Here is a 20,220-nt window from a genome sequence, read left to right as displayed (position 1 = left end):
ATGGCCCCCTCTTTCCCTGCCTCTCTCTCTCTCTCTCTCTCTCTCTCTCTCTCTCTCTCTCTCTCTCTCTCCCCCTTTCTCTCTCTCTCTCTCTCTCTCTCTCCTGCTGAAGGAAAAACTCGAAGGTGCAGATCAGTCGCGTCCGTGTGGAAGATTCTGGCAACTACACTTGTGTGGCCGAGAACTCACTAGGACAGGAGAATGCCACGAGTATAATCAGCGTCCAGATCTGTGAGCCATGCCACAGCCACACATCTATCTATCTATCTATCTATCTATCTATCTATCTATCTATCTATCTATCTATCTATCTATCTGTATGGACAAAGTATTGGGCCACCTACACATGACACCTACAGAAACTTTTCTGACATCTCATTCGGCATTAATGTGGAGTTGGTCCCCCCTTTGCAGCTCTAACAGCTTCCACTCTTCTTGGAAGGCTTTCTATAAGATTTTGTATGTCTGTGGGAAATTTTCCCATTCATCCAGAAGAGCTTTTGCAAGGTCAGACACTGATGTTGGATGAGAGGGCCCGGCTCACAATCTCCATTCTAGTTGATCCCAAAGGTGTTGGATGGGGTTGAGGTCGGGGCTCTGTGTGGGCCAGTCAAGTTCTTCCACACCAAACTCAGCCAGCCACGCCTTTATGGAGCTGCTTTGTGCACTGGGGCTCATTCATGCTGGGACAGAGAAGGGCCTTCCCCAAACTGTTCCCACAAAGTTGGAAGCAGAGAATTGTCCAAAATGTCTTGGTGAGCTGAAGCACTAATACCCCTTTTCCACCAAAGAGGTTCCAGGGCTGGTTTGGAGCCAGTGCCTGACTTAGAGCCGTTTTTTTGTTTTTCCATCGCCCAAGCACCGGCCAAACTGGTTCCAAATCGGTTCCAGGCAAGCACCAACTTCGAGCAGGGGCTAAACAGGGGCCAGAGAAAGAACCGATGACGCGACCCACCACGTCATTGGTGGGCGGGGTTACAGACCCAAATGGGAACCGCGAACGCTATAAACGTAGAGCTAAACGTAGTCGTCGTTCGTTCCGACCACTAATACGACAGGTAGTCAGCAATAATTGCGTTTCTTGCCTCTGGATCGCAGTGTAGGTTTGTAAACACACAAGCAGTATTTGCATCGCTACGATGGGTTTGTCGTCCATTTGTCGTCCATGTTTGTTATTGTGATTCTGAGCGAGTGTCTCGCACACCCATGTGATCACGTTTTACACTGACGTAATGACGTGGCTCTGACTTGGCTCTGCTTGGCTCTTGGCCGGTTCTTGGTTGGAACCAGTTAAGCACCGGCTCTAGCACCAGGTGTTTTTTGGTGGAAAAGGGGCATAAGATTTCGCTCCAGTGGAACTGAAGGCCGAGGCTGACCCGAGGAAAACAAGCCCATAGCGTTATCTCTCCTCCACTAAACTTTACAGTCGGCACAAAGCAGTCAGGCAGGGAATGTTCTCCAGGCCGTCCATCAGACAGCCAGATCGAGAAGTGTGATTGGTCACTCCACAGAACATGTTTCCAGTGGCAGCATTCTTTACACCACTCCATCCAATGCTTGGCGTTGTGCTTGGTGCTGTAAGGTTTCCTGCAGCTGCTCAGCCATGGAAACCCATGCCATGAAGGTCCCGACATGCAGTTTTTGTGCTGATGTTGATGCCAGAGGAGGTTTGGAGCTCTGCAGTTATTGAGTCAGCAGAGCGTCGGACACTTCTATCCATGATGGGCCTCAGCGCGCGGCGACCCCTCTCTGTGACTTTACGTGGTCTGCCACCTGGTGGCTGAGTTGCTGTGATTCCTAATCACTTTCACTTTGCAATAATCCCACTTACAGCTGATCGTGGAATATTTCGGAGGGAAGAAATTTCACAAACTGACTTGTTGTAGCGGTGGCATCCTATTAAATTACTATTACAGCACCAGGCTGGAACTCAGTGAGCTCTTTAGAACAACTCATTCTTTCACAAGTGTTTGTAAAGGCAGACTGCACGGCTAGCTGCTTGATTTTATACACCTGTGGCAACAGGACTGAATGACACACCTGAATTCAATAATAAAGAGGTGTGGCCCAATACTTTTGTCCATGTGGTGTATCCACTTATCTGTCTGTCCTCCTGACTCTGTTCGTCTGTCCTCCAGTGACCACCACCACACCGTCTCCAGGCGTGAGTCATGCGAGGCGCTGTAACGACTCGGAGAAGGCCTACTGCGTCAACGGAGGAGACTGTTACTTCATTCACGGTATCAACCAGCTGTCCTGCAAGTAAGTCAGTCTGCCACCCCCTACCATGCCTTCCCCTTTCTGTCTCCCTCTCTCTCTCTCTCTCTCTCTCTCCGTCTCTCTCTCCGTCTCTCTGGTCTGGTCTCTCTGGTCACTGTGTTGCTACCTTGTCTTCTGTCCCCCCTCCTACAAACACACACCTGGCCACTCACTGGCTGCTGTCTCTGTCATCCAGATTGTTGGTCGCTCTGCTAGTGGGTGTAACCATGAAATGTTTCCCCTCTTGGTGGTATTCTCTAGAGCAGCGGTTCTCAACCTGGGGTCTGGGTCCTTGATGGGGTCCCCAGAAAATTAGGGAATATTTTAATTTCACTATTATTTCATTGACTAAAAGTTAGCCCAATGAGAGAGTGTATGTAGTTTCACACTCTTCATTGTTAATCTGCCAATCTACAGTATAGACAGTTATGGAATAACTAAACCTTATAGGGATGGGGGTCCCTGAGATGACATCTTATCAAATATGGGTCCTTGGCCTGGTGCGTATCGAATTGGGGGTCCTTGACGCCAAAAAAAGGTTGTGAACCACTGGGCTAGAGCAAAGAGCAAGGAGGAGCAGACGAGACAGACTTATAACAAGGAGTCGCTGCACACTTGAAGCCTCGGTGCCGATTGCTTCGTTATTAGAAGTATTCTTGACGAGAGCGTCTCGCTTTGGTAATTCACCGCAGTTGCGCTTGAAACAGGACATTGGGATTGGTCCAAATTTACATCAGAGTGCAACACAGCAAACGTTAAACATGACTTAGAGGATCTGGATGCCGTCCTGCTTTACATTGTAGAGGGAGCAGGGCTCCTCCGTCACCTCTGTTAATGGATCAGCAGTGGACCAAAAAGCTGAGGAGGAAGACTTTGTCCCCGGTGCTGCACCCCGTGTCACTTTCAAAGTCGTACTTAGCACTTTGCAGGATCTTGTTTGCCTTGGCTTTGTTACTGTCCTGTGGACGGGTGTGTAGGGGAGAAGGCTGTCGCTGAAGAAAAGTTAGGAGGCAATGTTTGGGTCTTTCGACCTTTAGCAGGTGTAAATCTACACATGATATACCACTTATTATTTGCTACTACTTTTCTTCACTTCACCAAGTTATGAAAAGGAAGAGAGGGCAATGGCTAAAAATACGAGCACTAAAAACAACAACAGTCACATTATTGGTTGGGATTTTCATGTTTACCTACTGATAGGCCAACATGATGCAGCAACCACTCAAAATATGCTGTAATTGGGTTTCGATATAGTTTTTTGCATGTATCATTAAAAAGGTGTGTTAGGACATAGGGAATTGGCTAACAGGGTGAAAGAGTGACTTTTTTTTTTTTTTTTTTTGTTAAGGCCAGCAAAATAATCTCAGTCTCAGTCTGCGAATGTGTGGAGACTTCTTCATATTGGATAACCTGAGAGCTGATGACAATTTAAACACAACTTAAAGCCACTCATACAGGGTTAGGCTTATTTTTAACGTGTCATTATCAAACGGAAAACTAATTTCTAATGGCGAGTTGTAAATTTTCCTGTAATTGTCCTGTCGTCGCTCCTCTCCTCCCCTCATTCTCCTCCAAGGTAGCTGCTGGCAGACGGAAAGAGCAGTAGGGAAGTGTTGGCACAGATCCTTTGTCACTCTGTAGGTGTGCAATAATGAAATGCCACCCCTGTGTATGTCACCCTGCATGGCAAGTTGGATTGTTGAAATATCTGAGTGTTGTTGTTTTTGTTTGTTTGTTTGTTTGTTTGTTTTTGTTGTAGTGTTGACACCATAACTCTGAGCTCTTTTGCATTTATGATGCAGGCTGGAAGTGGCTCCTAGAGTTTGATACATACAGACATTACAGAAAGGCAGATAGCTGATGTCATGCTCCATTGACAGGCACAATAACAATTAATATTCAAATAATAAAACATGTTTATGCCTACTTGTGTGACATTTGGGGGGATAAATTTTTTAAGCACTAATGCATGAGATCCTCCTTTTTCTCTTTTGATTCATCGTTGTTGCTAAGTTCTCACTGGTTGCCAAGCTCTCACCTGTCAATCAAACAGTGTGGGCGGGACTGTGACGTCTTAGGTTTTCTGTTGATGGAGTTTGAGTTTCTGTAGGTGTTGCTCTTTTTCTTTGTCTTTTCAGCCATGGTAGCTGTCACTGCTCATGCTAACTACCCAGTTTTTTTTTTTTTTTTTTTTTTCCAAATAAACTCCTGTGGCTGCTGGTGGTGCTAAAATGCATCACTTACTGTGCAAATTTTTCCAAAGAAAGAGCTACCACCCATATGGACGTTTGGAGCAGCAAATGTGACTACTTTCATGAGCTGAATCACTGCCTGGTTATAATATAAACATCTGTATGATAATGTGACCCATTACTTTGATCAGTACAATAATATATATATATATATATATATATAAAAATCTGACTGGCTGATATCTAAATTTAAGTGACACATCATAGCAGACTAGTCTTGTCTTGGCAGAACAGACACAGAAAATGACATCAAACTTGCAGTTACCTGGCTAGATTTCCCCTCCGTGGTAGACGTCACACACACTGCACACATCGTGCTGATTTATAATATAGACTACGCCTGCCCCCAAACATTCACCTTGTTTCACCTTTCACTCTGCAAAAACTCTCGTCTTTCCCCCTCTGTACTTAATATCTAGAGGCTGTTTGAGATTTATTCTCTGACTCGGAGGGTGAAAACTTTCTAGCTCCAACTTGCCATGCATATCGGGTCACTGTGTAGATGTGTAACAATGTAAAGCTTCCCCCTGACAGCGTGAAGAACAGATGGTGTGTATAGTCTTGGATGATCAAGAGCTTTGTTGATATGCTTCCTGTACAGATGGATCTAACTACCAGACATACATCCTTAGATCCCTCTGTCTCTGTTGTAGGTCTGCCCCATCTTTCTTTCTCTCTCTCTCTCTCTCTCTCTCTCTCTCTCTCTCCCTCTCTTTCATCTGATACACCTTCCAGTCATTGCTGAAGGATAAATCACGACTTTTATTCATTGTGCTGACAAGCAGAAAATATTTCTGACTTTATTTTGGGAGGTGCGCCTATAGAAAAATAACAAGCCCACTTTATCGTCTTGTCTCCTTTCGTTTCACCAAAAGAGCCACAAAACAAGAACCACAAAATCTACCCACAGCACATATAGATTACATATTTAGACCGGCTACAAGGGAGCTAGCAAGACATGAGCGAGCTGGCCAGTGGTTGCCACAGAGCCACTGCAGCTGCTCAGCTTTGTCATGTTTTGTTGGCCTGTCTGTTGGGCCAGTGGATAACAGGGTGTAAATAAGACTGCTGTCTGTAGACTGTCTGTGTTGCTTGTTCACTTCAGAGAAATGTGGACGCGCGCGCGCACACACACACACACACACACTGATCCACACTGCAACTGCAAATCCACAGTGTACTGTACAGCACTGGCAAGCAGCAACGACTGCTAACACCCCTGAAATTTGGGCTGGTATCTGCCAGCTCTTTTGTGCCAGCCATGTAAATGTATAATCTCCTGGTGAAGGGGAAAGTGGGGCTGTACATCAAAATGGAGTGTGTAGGTTAAAGCGGAGGACGGTACACACAGAAAGGCACCCTGAATAAAACAGGCTGTGCGGAGGGCAGCAACACAAACAGTCCCACTGGCTAGCTGTTGGTAGGTTGAAGCTTGGTGTACTCGGCTTACTGACTGTTCTTTTAAGCCCACGTTATGGTTTTCTGCATAGAATCACAGCTAACGCTAATTTGATTTGGTTTAGACATCATCAAAACTTGGTTGGCAAAGCACGCGTTCAGCAAACATTACCCCTGTGCTCCTAACTAAAGGCTAAGAAGGTTGAATGTCCCCTCAAAGATCAATAACGCTCATTTAATTGAATCTAATCGAGAAATATCACGACATCATGCTAGTATTGATGCCTGAGCATAATGTACATGGCCACCTCTTTTGCCTTTTTTTTCTTTTCAATTTGATGAGACCCAGTATAATGGATTGAGCAGAATGAATCACAGGCTTCTCTTTCATTCAGATGGTTGGAACAAAAGGTGTGCTGGCTTTTTTCCCCTGTGCTGGTTCTCAGGGCTGAGAGAGCGGTGCAGTCAGACGACAAAAAAAAAGAGGGAAGGCGAGCATTGGCAGATAAAGAAAGGATGGAGAGAAGAGGGGGAATGAGAAGCAGGGAAAGAGAGGAGAGGGAGAGAGAAAAGAAATGATATACAGTAAAAGCTCTGCCGGCATTGGCCTGCTTCTGCTCCGAGTGTCTCCCACCTCTTTCTCTCTCTCTCTCTCTTTCTCTCTCTCTCTCCCTCTCTTTCTCTCTCTGCTCTATTTATAACTCTATGGGAAATTGCTGAGTGGGCTCTTCCGAGGGTTTTTGCTGTAACTGATTCAAAATGCAAGTTGTCTCTTTAGTGGTGAGAAAGAGGAGAAAAGGATATCCACTCAGTTTTATGGACAGCATATGCATGAGGGTAAGATGAGGGTCCTTTACATAAAGCTTGCTTTTTAAACTGGATCATGTGTGTTGACTTGATCCTTGTTGTCTCGAGGTAAATACGGCCAGAGAGCTGCTGATTTTATATAATGACTAAATGAGGGCCACACCCATGACACTATTATATCATGAAGATTCATGAAGTTGGGATTAGTCTGTAATAAGGATTTCAGTTCGATCAGAATTTGTGATATATTATCACTTGCTTTTTTCATTTGACTGCAGTAAAAGCTGATATAGTATCAATTAAGGCCATAAAAAGAAAAAAAAAAATCAATTACAGGTAAAAAGCCATGACCTCCATTATAAGATGTAACTGAAGACATTTCAGAAATTCAAGCACTCAGAAAAGCCTTTTTCATTTTCAAGGATATTACTTTATAGATGATTGTGTGTGTTTCATTAATAGATCTGATAAGAATTAATAGACTAGAGAAAAAGGAAAATATCAATACTTGGCTTCAGCCTACCGATGCAATATCCTGGCCTATGTAAGTATTATACTACATAAATTTCTAGTTACTGTGATGCAGTGAGGAGTATACTTGTTAGTCTCAGTGTTGTGAGTTTGATGGCTGGCGCCAGAATATGAATCATATTCAGCCCGTGGTATCGCTGACAGCTCACCACCCATCCAGAAACAAAACACCACATTTCACAGCTGCATGTGAACTGTTGCCGTTATTTATGCCCAAGAAATACCAAGACCTCTTCCAACCATTTTCATGCTCACATACTGTGGAGGGGTGTGTGTGTGTGTGTGTGTGTGTGTGTGTGTGTGTACTTCAATCCTTGTAATAACCAGTCTGAGTTTTAGAAGTTATTTTTGTATTTTGGTCAGATGGTCATTTTAGCCAGTCCCTACTTTGTCAGGTGGTCTGTTTTGGGGTTTGGCTTAGGGTTATATTTAAGTTACAGTATGGCTTAGGGTTTGGTAAAGACAATAATAAGATGATGAAGAATGTAGTGGTGAAGGCTGAATTTGTTCTGGGTAGATCGTTCACTCCAAAGATCCAAACTAACACTTGTGCATTTACAGTTTTGTGACAGTAGGCGACTAGTATCTAAAAGGAGAGAAAATAAGGACATGTAGCAGCTACAACCCTAAATGGTGAATTATCCCAAATTATATGTTGCTGAGTCTTATCATTTTTGTACCGGAGACTGGTAAAATTAACGGAAAATATGATAAATAACAGGAACTACATGTCGAGAAAGTAAGTGTAGATGGTGGGTGATGGGAGACGGTGCACAGCTACACATCACTGTGACCACTCACCTTAAAACATTTTAAAATCTCACCTCTAGTGCACACAAGGAGAACTGCAATCTTGGAACCCGACGACTATTTGTCTGATGATGATTTTAGCCCCTGGGGGCGAGGGCCGATTGTTCAGGTCTAGCAGGACACAGATGCAAACCGTTTCCATTTCTGTCACACATTACTCCACACAATACACAAGCATCGATAGCTTTCGTTTAGGTCCAGATGACATTTCTGTGTTTACACAGAAAACTACATTGGGTGGCTTCTAGATAAACACCGCTAACAGCTCTTTATGATTAAAAGGTCAGTCTTTCTATGTTGCCAACGCTATGTGTATGCTTCTATATGCTGGTTTAATGGCCCCTTCACGTCCTCATGAGTCGGCTTGTGATGTTAGATGTAAAAATATAATTGCTTCAGAACTCGAAAGCAGAAACATTGTTATCATTAGCTTTACAAGTGTGGGTTTTTCAGTGGTATAGAAAAACAACCACAGTGGACAACAAATCCGTGTCCTTAGGTTTTAAATTTTTAGCACTTTTAGCAATTTTATGCATACATGATGTTATTTGGACTAACACTTCACAGTTCTTTCATGATAAATTAGTATGTACTGGTTTTTGTCAGGGGAATAATAGTCAGGTGTGAGCACTGGTCATGTGGTGGTGCCAAGTCCAAGAAGTGATTGTATGAGAGTTGTTCTCTATAGAGCTTCTCCCACCTCTGCCCATCAACATCAGACAGACTAAAGGTAGATTTTCTTTTTTAAAAAGTTAATAAAACAAAAACTGATGAATTATTGTGTTTTTTTCTGTCCCAAAATTTTTGATTGTTTTTATATTTTATTTTTTTTATTATTTGTTTAGTTGCTTATTTGGCAATTTTGTTTTTGTTTTCAGTGTAGGTTACTATTTTATTACATATTTGTTTTTTATGTTATTGATACAGTGTAATTTTAACACAATGTATGCTACCTACTGGGGACACTTGGATGATTTTTGTGTGTATATTCATCATTACTTAATAAGCACCAATTTGCCAAAACCTGTTATGCTCCTTAAAAGTTGGTTAGTGGTTGAGGAATGAATGCAGTCAGTACAATGTATTAACGTATATTAAGATAACTGTGTGTGTGTGTGTGTGTGTGTGTGTGTGTGTGTGTGTGTGTGCGCGTGTGTGTGTGTGTGTGTGTGTGTGTGTGTGTGTGTGGAGGGAGGTTATGACCGTGAGCTTTGACCCCTCCCACTTCCCGCAGATAGCCACCATCATGTGACCTGCATGACTGTGATGATGTCCTAGCTGTAGCAGTGGTGATGTCATATTGATGGTGGCGATGTCACTGTGTGATTCATCTCTCTCTTTCTCTCTCTCTCTCTCTCTCTCTCTCTCTCTCTCTCTCCCTCTCTCTCTCTCTCTCTCTCTCTCCTTCTTTCTGTCACATGCTGTGGTCGGTGGATTGTGCTGTTTCTAATCCCTCATTCTCTCTGCTCTCTTATGTTCCCCCCTCCCTCCTTACCTCCCCCCTCCCCTCTTCTCTATCTGTCTGTGTGTGCTATTCCTCTCCCTCCTCCTGCTGTCCCCCCCTCCTTCCCTCTGTAATTCCTCCCCAATCCCCCGTCCCGTCCCCTCCCCTCTGCGTCTTGTTTTCCCTCCATCAGGTGTCCCAATGACTATACCGGGGACCGCTGTCAAAACTCCGTCATGGCCGGTTTCTACAGTATGTCCATTTACTCCTGTCTGTCTCCTTCCCACTGGGACACTGCATGCCACGCTGGAGGGGCTGGATGGAGGGAGCACTGTGTGTGTGTGTGTGTGTGTGTGTGTGTGTGTGTGTGTGTGAGAGAGAGAGAGAGAGAGAGAGAGAGAGCGTGTGTGTGTACATACCTGTTGTTATGTTTTGTGTGAGTTAACATGTATGTGTGTGTGTGTGTGTGTGCGTGTGTGTTCGCATGCCTCCGTGTCCTCTCCTCCCCCCTCCCTGTCTCCCCTGGTTTCTCTGCTCACCAGACAACCAACAATCTAGATATTTAACTGTTTACACAGAAGACACTTTTACAGACATGATATACCAGCTGTAAACTCTTATCTTGATAAAAACACGTTACATTACACTGCAGCTTGACGGCTGCGCAAAAAGAAACAGAGGAGATGGAGAGTAATTTATGCAGTCAAAGCTGTTTGCTTTCATAGTGTCACGTTTCTTTGTAGATGGTCCATCGGTGCTGCTGAAACTTCTAGCAGCGACAACTCTTAAGAAAAAGCCAAATATTTTTAAAAAAAAAACATGCAGATAAAACATAGATGCAAATTTACATCTTCATGCTGTCTACTATGCCACTTTTTTAGAAACGAGAGACAAGGATTTCATTCATTCATTCATTTACACTTTTGTGGAGCTGGAGCAGGAGTGACAATTGAAGCCTTCAGATGGAAAACTACATAAGTCCATTTGACATTTTTTTTTTTTTTTTTAGAACAAGTGACAGTCATTATGTGAGCAACCCAAATCATTTGGCACAGGAAAGTGAATAAGACTTAGAGCTAGAACGTGTTCAACCCTTAAAAGGAGAGCCTCCAGGTAATGAGATTTAAAAAACATCACTTATGATTATTCATCTGACGGTTGATTCCTGCCAATCCTTTTGCACTATTGCACCTCATATTAATTGGGATAGTAGCGAGCGGAGGTAATCATTTGTGTGTTTTGAAGATTAATCATTTTCAGAGGGTGTTAACTGTAAATACTAAATTTCAAAATTGGGAACGGGTTGGTCATGTCAGTGGACGGACTGTCCCATTAAATAAATGGTCACTATACAGCCCACACTGATGAATATGATTACCTGTTGTTTGTTTCCACTCTGAGCATCCATGGATCATCTAATGAATTCTCTCGTTATGGCATGTGGCTAAAAGCAGCTTGAAATGTGTTAGAGGTGATCTTAAATACTGGAAAAGATGGTGTCACATATTTCACTCCTAAGCACTGCAGTTAAATCATAGAGACACACAGCTGGGGTGTGTTTGCCCCTCTCCTGTGATTGCATGGGTAGTGACATATTGTTTACAAGTCCTCAGGTCTGCATGTGGATTGGGAGCAATGAGACGATGATCGGGGCATCCCGGGACATGTGCACTGACAATTGAACATAGAGACGGGGCCAATGATTGTTGTTGGCTTAGTGCTGTCACTCAGCATTGACAAGGGAAACGAACTGAACTGAAGTGAACTGCTTCCATCTCCATGGGCATGATCATGTCACTGGCCAAGCAATCACAGGACGGTAAATTGAAGGGATTAGAATTGTCCTCTTCTTCTTGTCTCCATGGGTTAAACTCTGTTGCTCCCTGCCATGTTGTCCTGCTTTGCCCTTTGTTTATCGTTCAAATTCCCATGCTGGACAGTGCTAAACGTGCGCCGAGAACAAGTTTTACATCGTAACATGTCAATGTCTGGTTAGTTTTTGCCCCCATCATCAAGCTCTTGTCTACATGCTGAAGTTTGTCTGTGTGACAGTGTGCTTTTATTTTGCACTGCAATGCTCTTCCAGTGAGCTTGCGGAACACTTTCTGCTGTTTTAAATCTGTGTTGATTTGTTACTGCCTTGCTTTTCTAATGTTACAAAGATAAAGCACTGTCTAAAGTGTAGAGCAGTTAAAAGTTAGGGTGGATGGGAGCTATACTGCACCAAAATGACAGTGATTGACATTTGACTTACTGCCTGTTCTCCTTATTTCCAATATTGTATGCAAGCCATGGAAATGGAGAATGCAATGTAGATTTCTTTGTAAATTATATGAAAGGTTAAAATAGCTGTATGCAGCTGTAGCGTGACAAAGTGCTATATAGGAGGTATGCTGTAATCAATACAAATGCACACAATTAGAAACTGCCATTAGTCAAACAAGTTACAGCACCCACCCCCATTTGCTGTGCCAGCCTCATCGACTGTACTGTGTTTTTATGTTGGAGGGTAACTCACTGCTTTTTATCTTTTGTTTTCTTGTTGTTTTTTGTCTTGTTTTTGTTCTGTTTTGTTTTTCTGTCCAATATTATTTACTCCAGAAATGAGGTCTAGTAAATATAGCAGTAAGTGATGTGGCTTTTTGTCTTGCTGTCTCTGTCTGTCTGTCTGTCTCTGTCTCTGCATGCCTTTCCTGCCTGCTGGCTTCTCTTTCCTTCTCTCTTTGGTTCATTCTCTCCCTTCGTTTTTGATTTCTTTTGATTTCAGTTTTTTCCTGTCATTTTTTGGGGGTCACAGAGCTGAGGCTGTCTGCGTTGTCTGTCTGTTACTGGACGATACACTTGTCAATCACTATGATGCCACTGACAGATTCTGCAGCACTAATTAATTCATTTCCTGGTTGAGTATACAAAGTAAATGAAAATAGCGTATAGCATATATGTTCCAAAGTGGACCATATATCTGACCCTATCTGTCTTTTTTCTTTTACCATGACAACTTTCTGCGTTGGCAGAGCTTCTCGGAATTGAATTTATGGGTATGGAACATTATTATTCATTTTGCTGTGCAGTGCTTAAAAGGTTTGCCAAGATCCTCTCACAGTCACACATTATTGTGCCATCTCCCCTCTAAAACCAATAACTGGGTCTCTCTCAACCTGTCTCTTTTCTCCTGCCCACTAACCTGGTTTCAAGACATGTAACCTCCCTTCTCTGCATGCACCCCTTTTGTAATCTGAAAATTATGGAAAACCAGACATTGGAAAAAGAGCCAAACAAATGACTGTAGCCTAAATCTACTGGGAAGGACACGTTTGTGCAGACAAAATGCAGAGGCAAATTAAATCACTATGTGCTGGACCATGATCAATTTGTCCTTATCCGAACACCATATCAGAGCCTATAGAAGCCAGAGCTCATCCTTGCCACAGGATGCTTGACATCATCAGATAATAACAGGACCTACCTTGTCCTGTGGGCTTTGGCGGTGCACGTACTGGCTTCAGCAGCCAATGAAAGCTGAGCTGAAAACGTATTCTGGCAAAGTGTTACCAAAAGCTCGCAAAAGGCCTGACCACATAGTCTGCCCTTATTATTCTGCCCTTGATTGACTCCGAGTCAGGAGGAGTCGCCTGTCCTAAATCAGGAGTACTGTTGGCTCTGCTGTGCCAGCGAGCCAGCCTCCCATTTCCCTTCGCTTATCTGCATCAGTTCCCTGTGACACACACACAATGCCGGGCCAAGGCTCTGGTAGGCTTGACAATCCCTATAGAGGCCCTTTATTTAGCATCAACCCCCCCTCCCCTGCACCAACTCTATTTTAGTATCCCCCCATCCCCACCCCCCCCACACTCCTACCCTCCCCACCCCCCCACCAGTGGCGTGTCCAGGACATTTTGAGGGAGGGGGGAGAGGGCAAGGTGGGGCACTGAATCAGGTAAGAGGGATAGATTCAACATTGAATGCTCTTTATGGGCCAGACAGGGGGCCCTGTTGCAAAATTTAAATAACATCACATAAAAATTTGCTTTTCTTATACTCTCACATATTTTCAACCATCTTTATGCTATGAAAACTCTAGTTGAATGAACAGATAATTGGATGTATATTTTTCAATTATAGATTGCACATTGATGTCAGTATTTCACAACCAAGAGCAAACATTAAAATTAGCAAATAGCAAAAGTATTACAAGAAGGGAGATAGGTGGCTAATTACAGTTAGCCTACATTGGCCTACAGGGGACTTTCATTCGGCCATAACAGGACACTGATGGCCTATGATGTTCCAGATTTAGCATGGGGGGGACACTTAGGTCTGGCAAGTTTGTCTTTTCCGGGGGCCGGTGGCTCCCCGGGCGGCCCCTCTCCTGGACACGCCCCTGTTCCCACTGTCTATTTGTCTCCTGTCCCAGCTCCTCCATTTTCCTTTTTTCCTTTTATTCGTTCCCCATGTTGTGTTTGTTGCTCCCTCTGTCATTGTGTCGTTGCGCTTGCCGTGCTGACACACAGTGTTACGCCACAGCAGGCCCAGAAACCTGAATTAACCCAGATACAGGACTGCACTGTATTCACACAGCATCACCACAAACCTGGGAGAACTTGATGATCTTAATGTGGTATCATGAAATGTCACCGAAGTCTGTCTACAGATGAATGCAACAGTAAAACACCACTATCACAAAAAAGCGCTATCACTAACTTGACCTTGTTGCCTATAAGAGGCTTTGAAAACGCATCGCAAATCTCACAGCAACCTTGTCTGGTGCCATCATGGAGGTCCTTCAGAGAATCGGGTTCATGAAAATAACTCCAAATATACCTATCAAAACCGAACTATAAAAAGAAAAGATACCTGAAAAAAAAAATGTTTGTGGAGTGGTTATAGTCAATTCAGTGGCATAATAAGAAAAAGTGAATGATCCAATGAGGCGTATTTGTCTCCAAATGTTGGATACTGTGACACAGAAGACTCTCCAGTGTACAGCCAACATCATCTTTGGTTTTGTGAAATGAGCACAACTGGTTAATTAGCCTGGCTGATTAACCAATTGCAGATTACATGTTGCAGACACAAATTATTAGATTATGCTGCTCCATGAGAAAACAACTACGTGACAGTGCGACTGACTGGACAGACCATTTGTGATGATATCAAAAGGTTAAATTATGGTTATGGTCACGTGACAGAGCGCGTACCCCATATCATGGATGAGTCCTTATTGCAGGGCCCAGGATTGATTACAAGCAGAGCCTCTCCAGTCTCTCTATACTGTCACTATAGCCACTGTCACGAAGCAGAAATGCCAAAATAATCTTTGAAAAAGTAGTAATGGTTTAGTCAAGTAAAACAACTTTGGGTAAGGTTAGATTACGTGTAGGTTAACAAGACAAGGATCAGGGTTAGTAGTCGGTTGGTAAAGGGTAGTGTGCAGTTACCATCATGGTTAAATGAGATAAAATGTCAATACAAACTAATTTACAACATAAAGCTACTTGGCATGAAATGACCTTTAAATTAAAAGCTGTACATGTAGAATTGCAATCAGCTGTTTACAACAATTGATGCCAAGACCTGAGGACCTCCAATATGGCAGCCAGAAGGTGTGTTAGATCACCTGAAAGCCCTCTGCAGGACTCTGACACGAGAATATACCGATTTATTTTCAGAATTTCATTTTTTCTCTTTCGTTTTTGGGATGGTGAGCTTTGTGAATACTTATCTTGCCCCCAAGCCATTGTGGTGCTAATACTGTAAACAAACAATGTTGTTTTTTATATATTTTTTTTCCTCTTTTTTTCTTTTTCTTTCATCCAGACAACTTGTCTTTATTTTTTCTTTTTTTTTACTTCATCTTTACAGGCATGTGTTCAGATCCCCAGTGCCATCTCTGGTATTACATCCCCATGGCCATTGTAAATCCACTGATATATGTAGGGACAGCAGGAAGTCTAGGGTGTAGGCTTACATCTCGTCTTTTCACAGTGATATTTATGAGACTGTAGAATTAATCCTGTGTGTTTTAGTAGCTCTGTATGACTGTAGTACTGTTAAAACTGAACGTCATGTGACATGCTAGAGTGGGAGATGTTTTACAGACAGCACAGGGGCTAGGATGGCAGGAAATAATAGATAATAGTTGCCATTAATGGAGTAGCGCTCATACTGTATTTATGTGTGTGTGCGTGTGTGTGTGTGTGTGTGTGTGCATGCGTGTGTATGTGTGTGTGTGTGTGTGTGTGTGTGTGTATGTATTTTGTCTGTTTTTTTGTCTGTATACATGTATGCATGAATGCATGTGTGTGTGTGATGTGTGTGTGTGTGTGTGTGTGTGTGCGTGCGTGCATGCGTGTGTGTGTGTGTGTGTGTGTGTCTTTGTTTCCATCCACAGAGGCTGAGGAGCTCTATCAGAGGCGGGTGCTGACTATCACAGGCATCTGTGTGGCGCTGTTGGTGGTTGGCATCGTGTGTGTGGTGGCCTACTGCAAAACCAAGTACGTGTGTGTTTGGAGAAGAAGATAAATCACCAGCTGTGGAAAGTCTAACCCCTCGAATTAAACTAAACAAAAGCCAACAAACAAGCTACTCTTTCCATGCTGCCTTCTGGTTCTGAGGGAAAAATACACCACAGTCTCACATTCTTTCATATAAAAAAAAGTTTTCAGCCACTCAGGCATAGTGGGACAGTTTAAAAAAAAAAAAAAAAGAACACTGAAAAAAGGTTCACAATATTCATACATGAAAAAAATTCTAAACTACACAGCAGTGTTTTCCCTGCCATTATAAAAGACTTTGCCTGCCCGTCTCCTCTCTCTCTCTCTCTCTCTCTTTCTCTCTCTCTCTCTCTCTCTTTTGCTCTCTCTCTCTCACTCTGTCTTTCCCACTCACTCACTACAAAAACAAAAAATGAAACACTTAAACACTCCATCAAAGTCACATTCATTGTTAAAATCTTGTTTTACTCAAGTGAAAAAAAAAATCTCCCACTGGGATGAAATATTTTACTTTCACTTGTTTGAAAATGTTGAATTATGTTGTTGATTATGTTAAGGCACAATCAGCAGTGGGCAGATCAGCCCACTAGGATCAATAAAATTACACTTGATTAAAAAAACAAAAAAAAACAAAAAACAAACTTGGAAACAAGTTGATCTGCATTGGAAACAAGTGGGATTATCTCATTCAATTCCATTTTTTCACTTGTTTTTTTTTTTTTTTTAAACAAGATTTTTAGACTCAATATGATTAAAAATTAGTGAAGATGGAGATGTTTTGCTGTGACTACACAGCAAGAGATCTTGGCATCAGTTTCCATTTACATTGAGGGATTTAGCTAATGTTTTTTTTTTTTTTTCCCAGAGTGATATACAGTGATTACAACAGTGGAATAAGCTTCAATTATCATTACTCACCATTTGTCACCAAAATAACAAGAAACCAACAGTGAGGGGTCCAGCGGTGATAGTCAGAGCGCACTGATGTTTGTGTGACAAGTGAACAATAATGTAAGAGCAAAGTGCTGGGAAAAGAAATAGGATAAGGGCTAAGGAGAGAAACATAAGCGTTTTTTTAGAGACCAATTAGGGTGAGTAGAGAGGGGATATCATTCACTGTCTTTAGCTCACTACTTTTGCCAGATTTCTTATCATTCCTTCTTCATCGCCCCTCCAGGAAGCAGAGGAAGAAGATGCAGAGTCACCTACACCAGAATCAGAATCAGTGTGTGGAGCAACCCAACCCCATAATGATCAACGGGCCGAAAGACCCCGGTCCTGAGGAGATCCCCATGGTAGTGAGTTCAAACAGCACAGACACACTGCAGAGGCGTGGAGAGGAGTTCAACTTTCACTGATAGACCTTTTTCTGACAGCCTTGTGACAGAGTGGAGTTACAGAAATATTTTCCAGAGGCAGGTCTTATTGCTCGAGTTAAATCTCAATGTGTGGAGCCACAGAGCTTTCAGAGAGCGCATCAGGTGACTGAAAAACTTGAATGGCAAAGAAGAAGCTCTAACTATGAATGATAACATAAGTAGCAGTGGCTTCTTTTTTCTTTTTCATTCATTCATGGCCTTGGCATTAATGATTTTATAAGGGCAGCAAGGTAGTTAACTCCATGAACTCTGATTTTCTCTTAAATCTCCATATGAGTAGCTTCAGAGTTAGAAAAAGTTTTTTTTTTTTTAGATTTTATACAACAATAGCACATACATATTCCTTATATGCTGGTTCCAACACTTTATTGAAGCTACATTACCCTTACATTGAGGGAAATATTCAAACCCAAGATTCCATTGTTTTATGGCTGCATTCTAACACATTTCTAGATGTTTGTGAATCGTTTTATCTGATGTAATGTAGGCAGGACATATTTGGTATCTTTTGAAACCTTGGCACCTTCACCAGAATGTAAAATAAAGTTCTGTCAGCTTGAACAAAGCTAATCTGTGCTGCAGTGACAAACCCACCTGTGAGCACAGCACAGTGCAGTGCAGTGGCTAACCAGCTTACCTTGATGGCTATAGTTTAGTACAGCTAGTTTGACATTAAGGCTGCACTCAGACAGCATCAGTTTTGGCTGCAGCAGCGCGTGGCACAGGGGGTTCCGCATAAAAAAAAAAAAAAAAAGTTGACCCAGAATCAACTTTTGTGGCAAAGCAACCTGACATCACGCAGCCGCTGAACAGAGCGAGCGTGAACAGTGAACAGACCATGTGGTAACTCACACCTCCGCCCAAAACTGCGGCCTAACACTTAATTTAGAGTATCTAGTGTTAATATTCAACTTAGTATCAACTTGGTCACTTTGTATCTAACCCTAACCTGAACACAACTGATATAAAGTTGATACGAGGGTGAATATTGACGCTGGACGGTCCAATTACAGTGTGACTGAAAGTTGAGGACGCTAACTGGTTAACTAGAGAACAGTAATTCTAGACTTATTTTTTATAACATCATCATAACATTATCTGCCTACGCTCTCACCCCTAGTCTTTTTCAATGGGCTACAACTTGATGTTGCGAAGGCAGAAAAAACCTATTTGTACAGCGTTTGTATAAGTGAAACTGCAGTTTACTTTCTAGAAGCACAGGGAGGAGCTAGCTGACAGATGCTAAGAGGAGGGCAGAAAAACACCTAGCATCCTCCAGGAGACATGATGGGCATGAGTCAGCATAATAGCAACAGTGAAAACACAGTGAAGCTGGAGGAGTGGTGAGGAGTTGGAGCAGACTCGTCTGGGAGAATCCTCTCATAACAAACCTAGAACACAAGTTGCTGAAGTGTAGTACCTGATTTTGTTCACACAGGGAAAAATAATATGTGTGATGTTTATGTTCATGATTACAGTGTATTCCAGCTGACTTTGCTGTGTGTGTGTGTGTGTGTGTGTGTGTGTGTGCGTGTGTGTGTGTGCAGTACATCTCAAAGAACGTCCCCACAGAGTGTGTGATCAGTCACGGAGCAGAGGATGCAGGCAACTACACAGCCAGCCGAATGTCCACCCGTTCCCACCACTCTTCCACTGCCTCACATGCTTCCAGGTAGACCTACCACACACACACACACACACACACACACATGCACAAACTCTCTTTAAGTTTAAACTTACTTAGTGTGGCCTCAAGTCCTAAAACCTATTTTTTTTTCTTAATGCAATGAAAAAAGCATCTCCGAAACCAGGCGAGATAATGTCACTTGTTGCCAGTGCAGTTAAACTTGGATTGAAATGTTTCAAACGACTATCTTGTAATAAGACACATCACTCCAGCATATCAGCACATCACTTGACTCAAGAAAAGAAAAAAAAAATCAGTCAAGCTGACCTGCATTTGAGAAAAAATAAATTATTTCACCTAACGGCATTTCTCACTTGTTCTAAGGAAAACAGATGATTCCTTGGACTTTTTACGCTGCACATTTTTGAACAGTTTGTCCCCCGTCCATTCCCCTCATTTGTTCCTCCTTGCTCAGTTCAATGTAGCTGTAATTGTTTTCTTCTAACACGCACACACACACACCTACAGACACGAAGAGCAGACGTGGAGCATGGAGCGGACAGAGAGTATGAACTCAGACTGCCAGTCGGGGGCGCTGTCGAGCTCAGTGGGAACCAGTAAGTGCAGCAGCCCGGCGTGCATGGCGAGGAGGGCCGCCCACTGGGGCTGTGCGGACGTGTCTGGACCAGGAATGCAGTACGGAGACTCCTACGACTCGCTTAGGGACTCGCCTCACAGCGACAGGTAGGACCGTGTGGCCAGGTTGTGTGTGTGTTTGTGTGTGTGTGTGTGTGTGGGCGTCCATATTCTGTATTGTTCTACAACAAGCTTCATTTCCTTTTTATCTTTTTCCTTATTTTTGCCTTTGTTTGGCATTTTCTTCCCACATTTTTTTTGCTTTTTTTGCATGACTTTTGCATGACACGTTCCTAATATTTTACTGCATTAATACAAAGCCATAATTAGTCAGGTCGTTTTCAAACCCAGTACCTTGGCATAATTTGGCAAACCATCAAAGGCATAAACCACTAAAGCCGAACCATTCAACTTTGCACTTCAGTGGCACCAAGTGGCAGCAACATTTAACTGCTGGAATTTTTGAACGTCTGAAGGACTGCATTGCCCTGATCATCTTCTTGTAATTAAACTGTGCAATCGCTGGACTTTGTTCCTCATGTCTTGTGGGCCTGAAGGTGATGAAGAGGTTCAGACATTGCTA

At 42.8% G+C, this 20,220-nt stretch overlaps 1 protein-coding gene across 1 annotated transcript in view; it reads left to right on the top strand.

Annotated features, from left to right (window-relative positions):
• Positions 1–20,220, top strand: part of nrg2b (neuregulin 2b) — a 48,542-nt gene that overhangs the window by 24,624 nt on the left and 3,698 nt on the right. The window contains exons 3-10 of the mRNA XM_030062019.1: positions 113–231; positions 2,139–2,262; positions 9,695–9,753; positions 12,516–12,539; positions 15,893–15,995; positions 17,173–17,293; positions 18,922–19,046; positions 19,530–19,745. Coding sequence (XP_029917879.1) covers positions 113–231; positions 2,139–2,262; positions 9,695–9,753; positions 12,516–12,539; positions 15,893–15,995; positions 17,173–17,293; positions 18,922–19,046; positions 19,530–19,745 — 891 coding nt within the window. The remainder of the gene's footprint in view (positions 1–112; positions 232–2,138; positions 2,263–9,694; positions 9,754–12,515; positions 12,540–15,892; positions 15,996–17,172; positions 17,294–18,921; positions 19,047–19,529; positions 19,746–20,220) is intronic.

This window comes from Myripristis murdjan, chromosome 10, assembly GCF_902150065.1.
Source record: "Myripristis murdjan chromosome 10, fMyrMur1.1, whole genome shotgun sequence".
NCBI classification, from domain to species: domain Eukaryota; kingdom Metazoa; phylum Chordata; class Actinopteri; order Holocentriformes; family Holocentridae; genus Myripristis; species Myripristis murdjan.
Note: the sequence above shows the minus strand (reverse complement) of the source record. Positions and strands in the feature narration are given on the sequence as shown.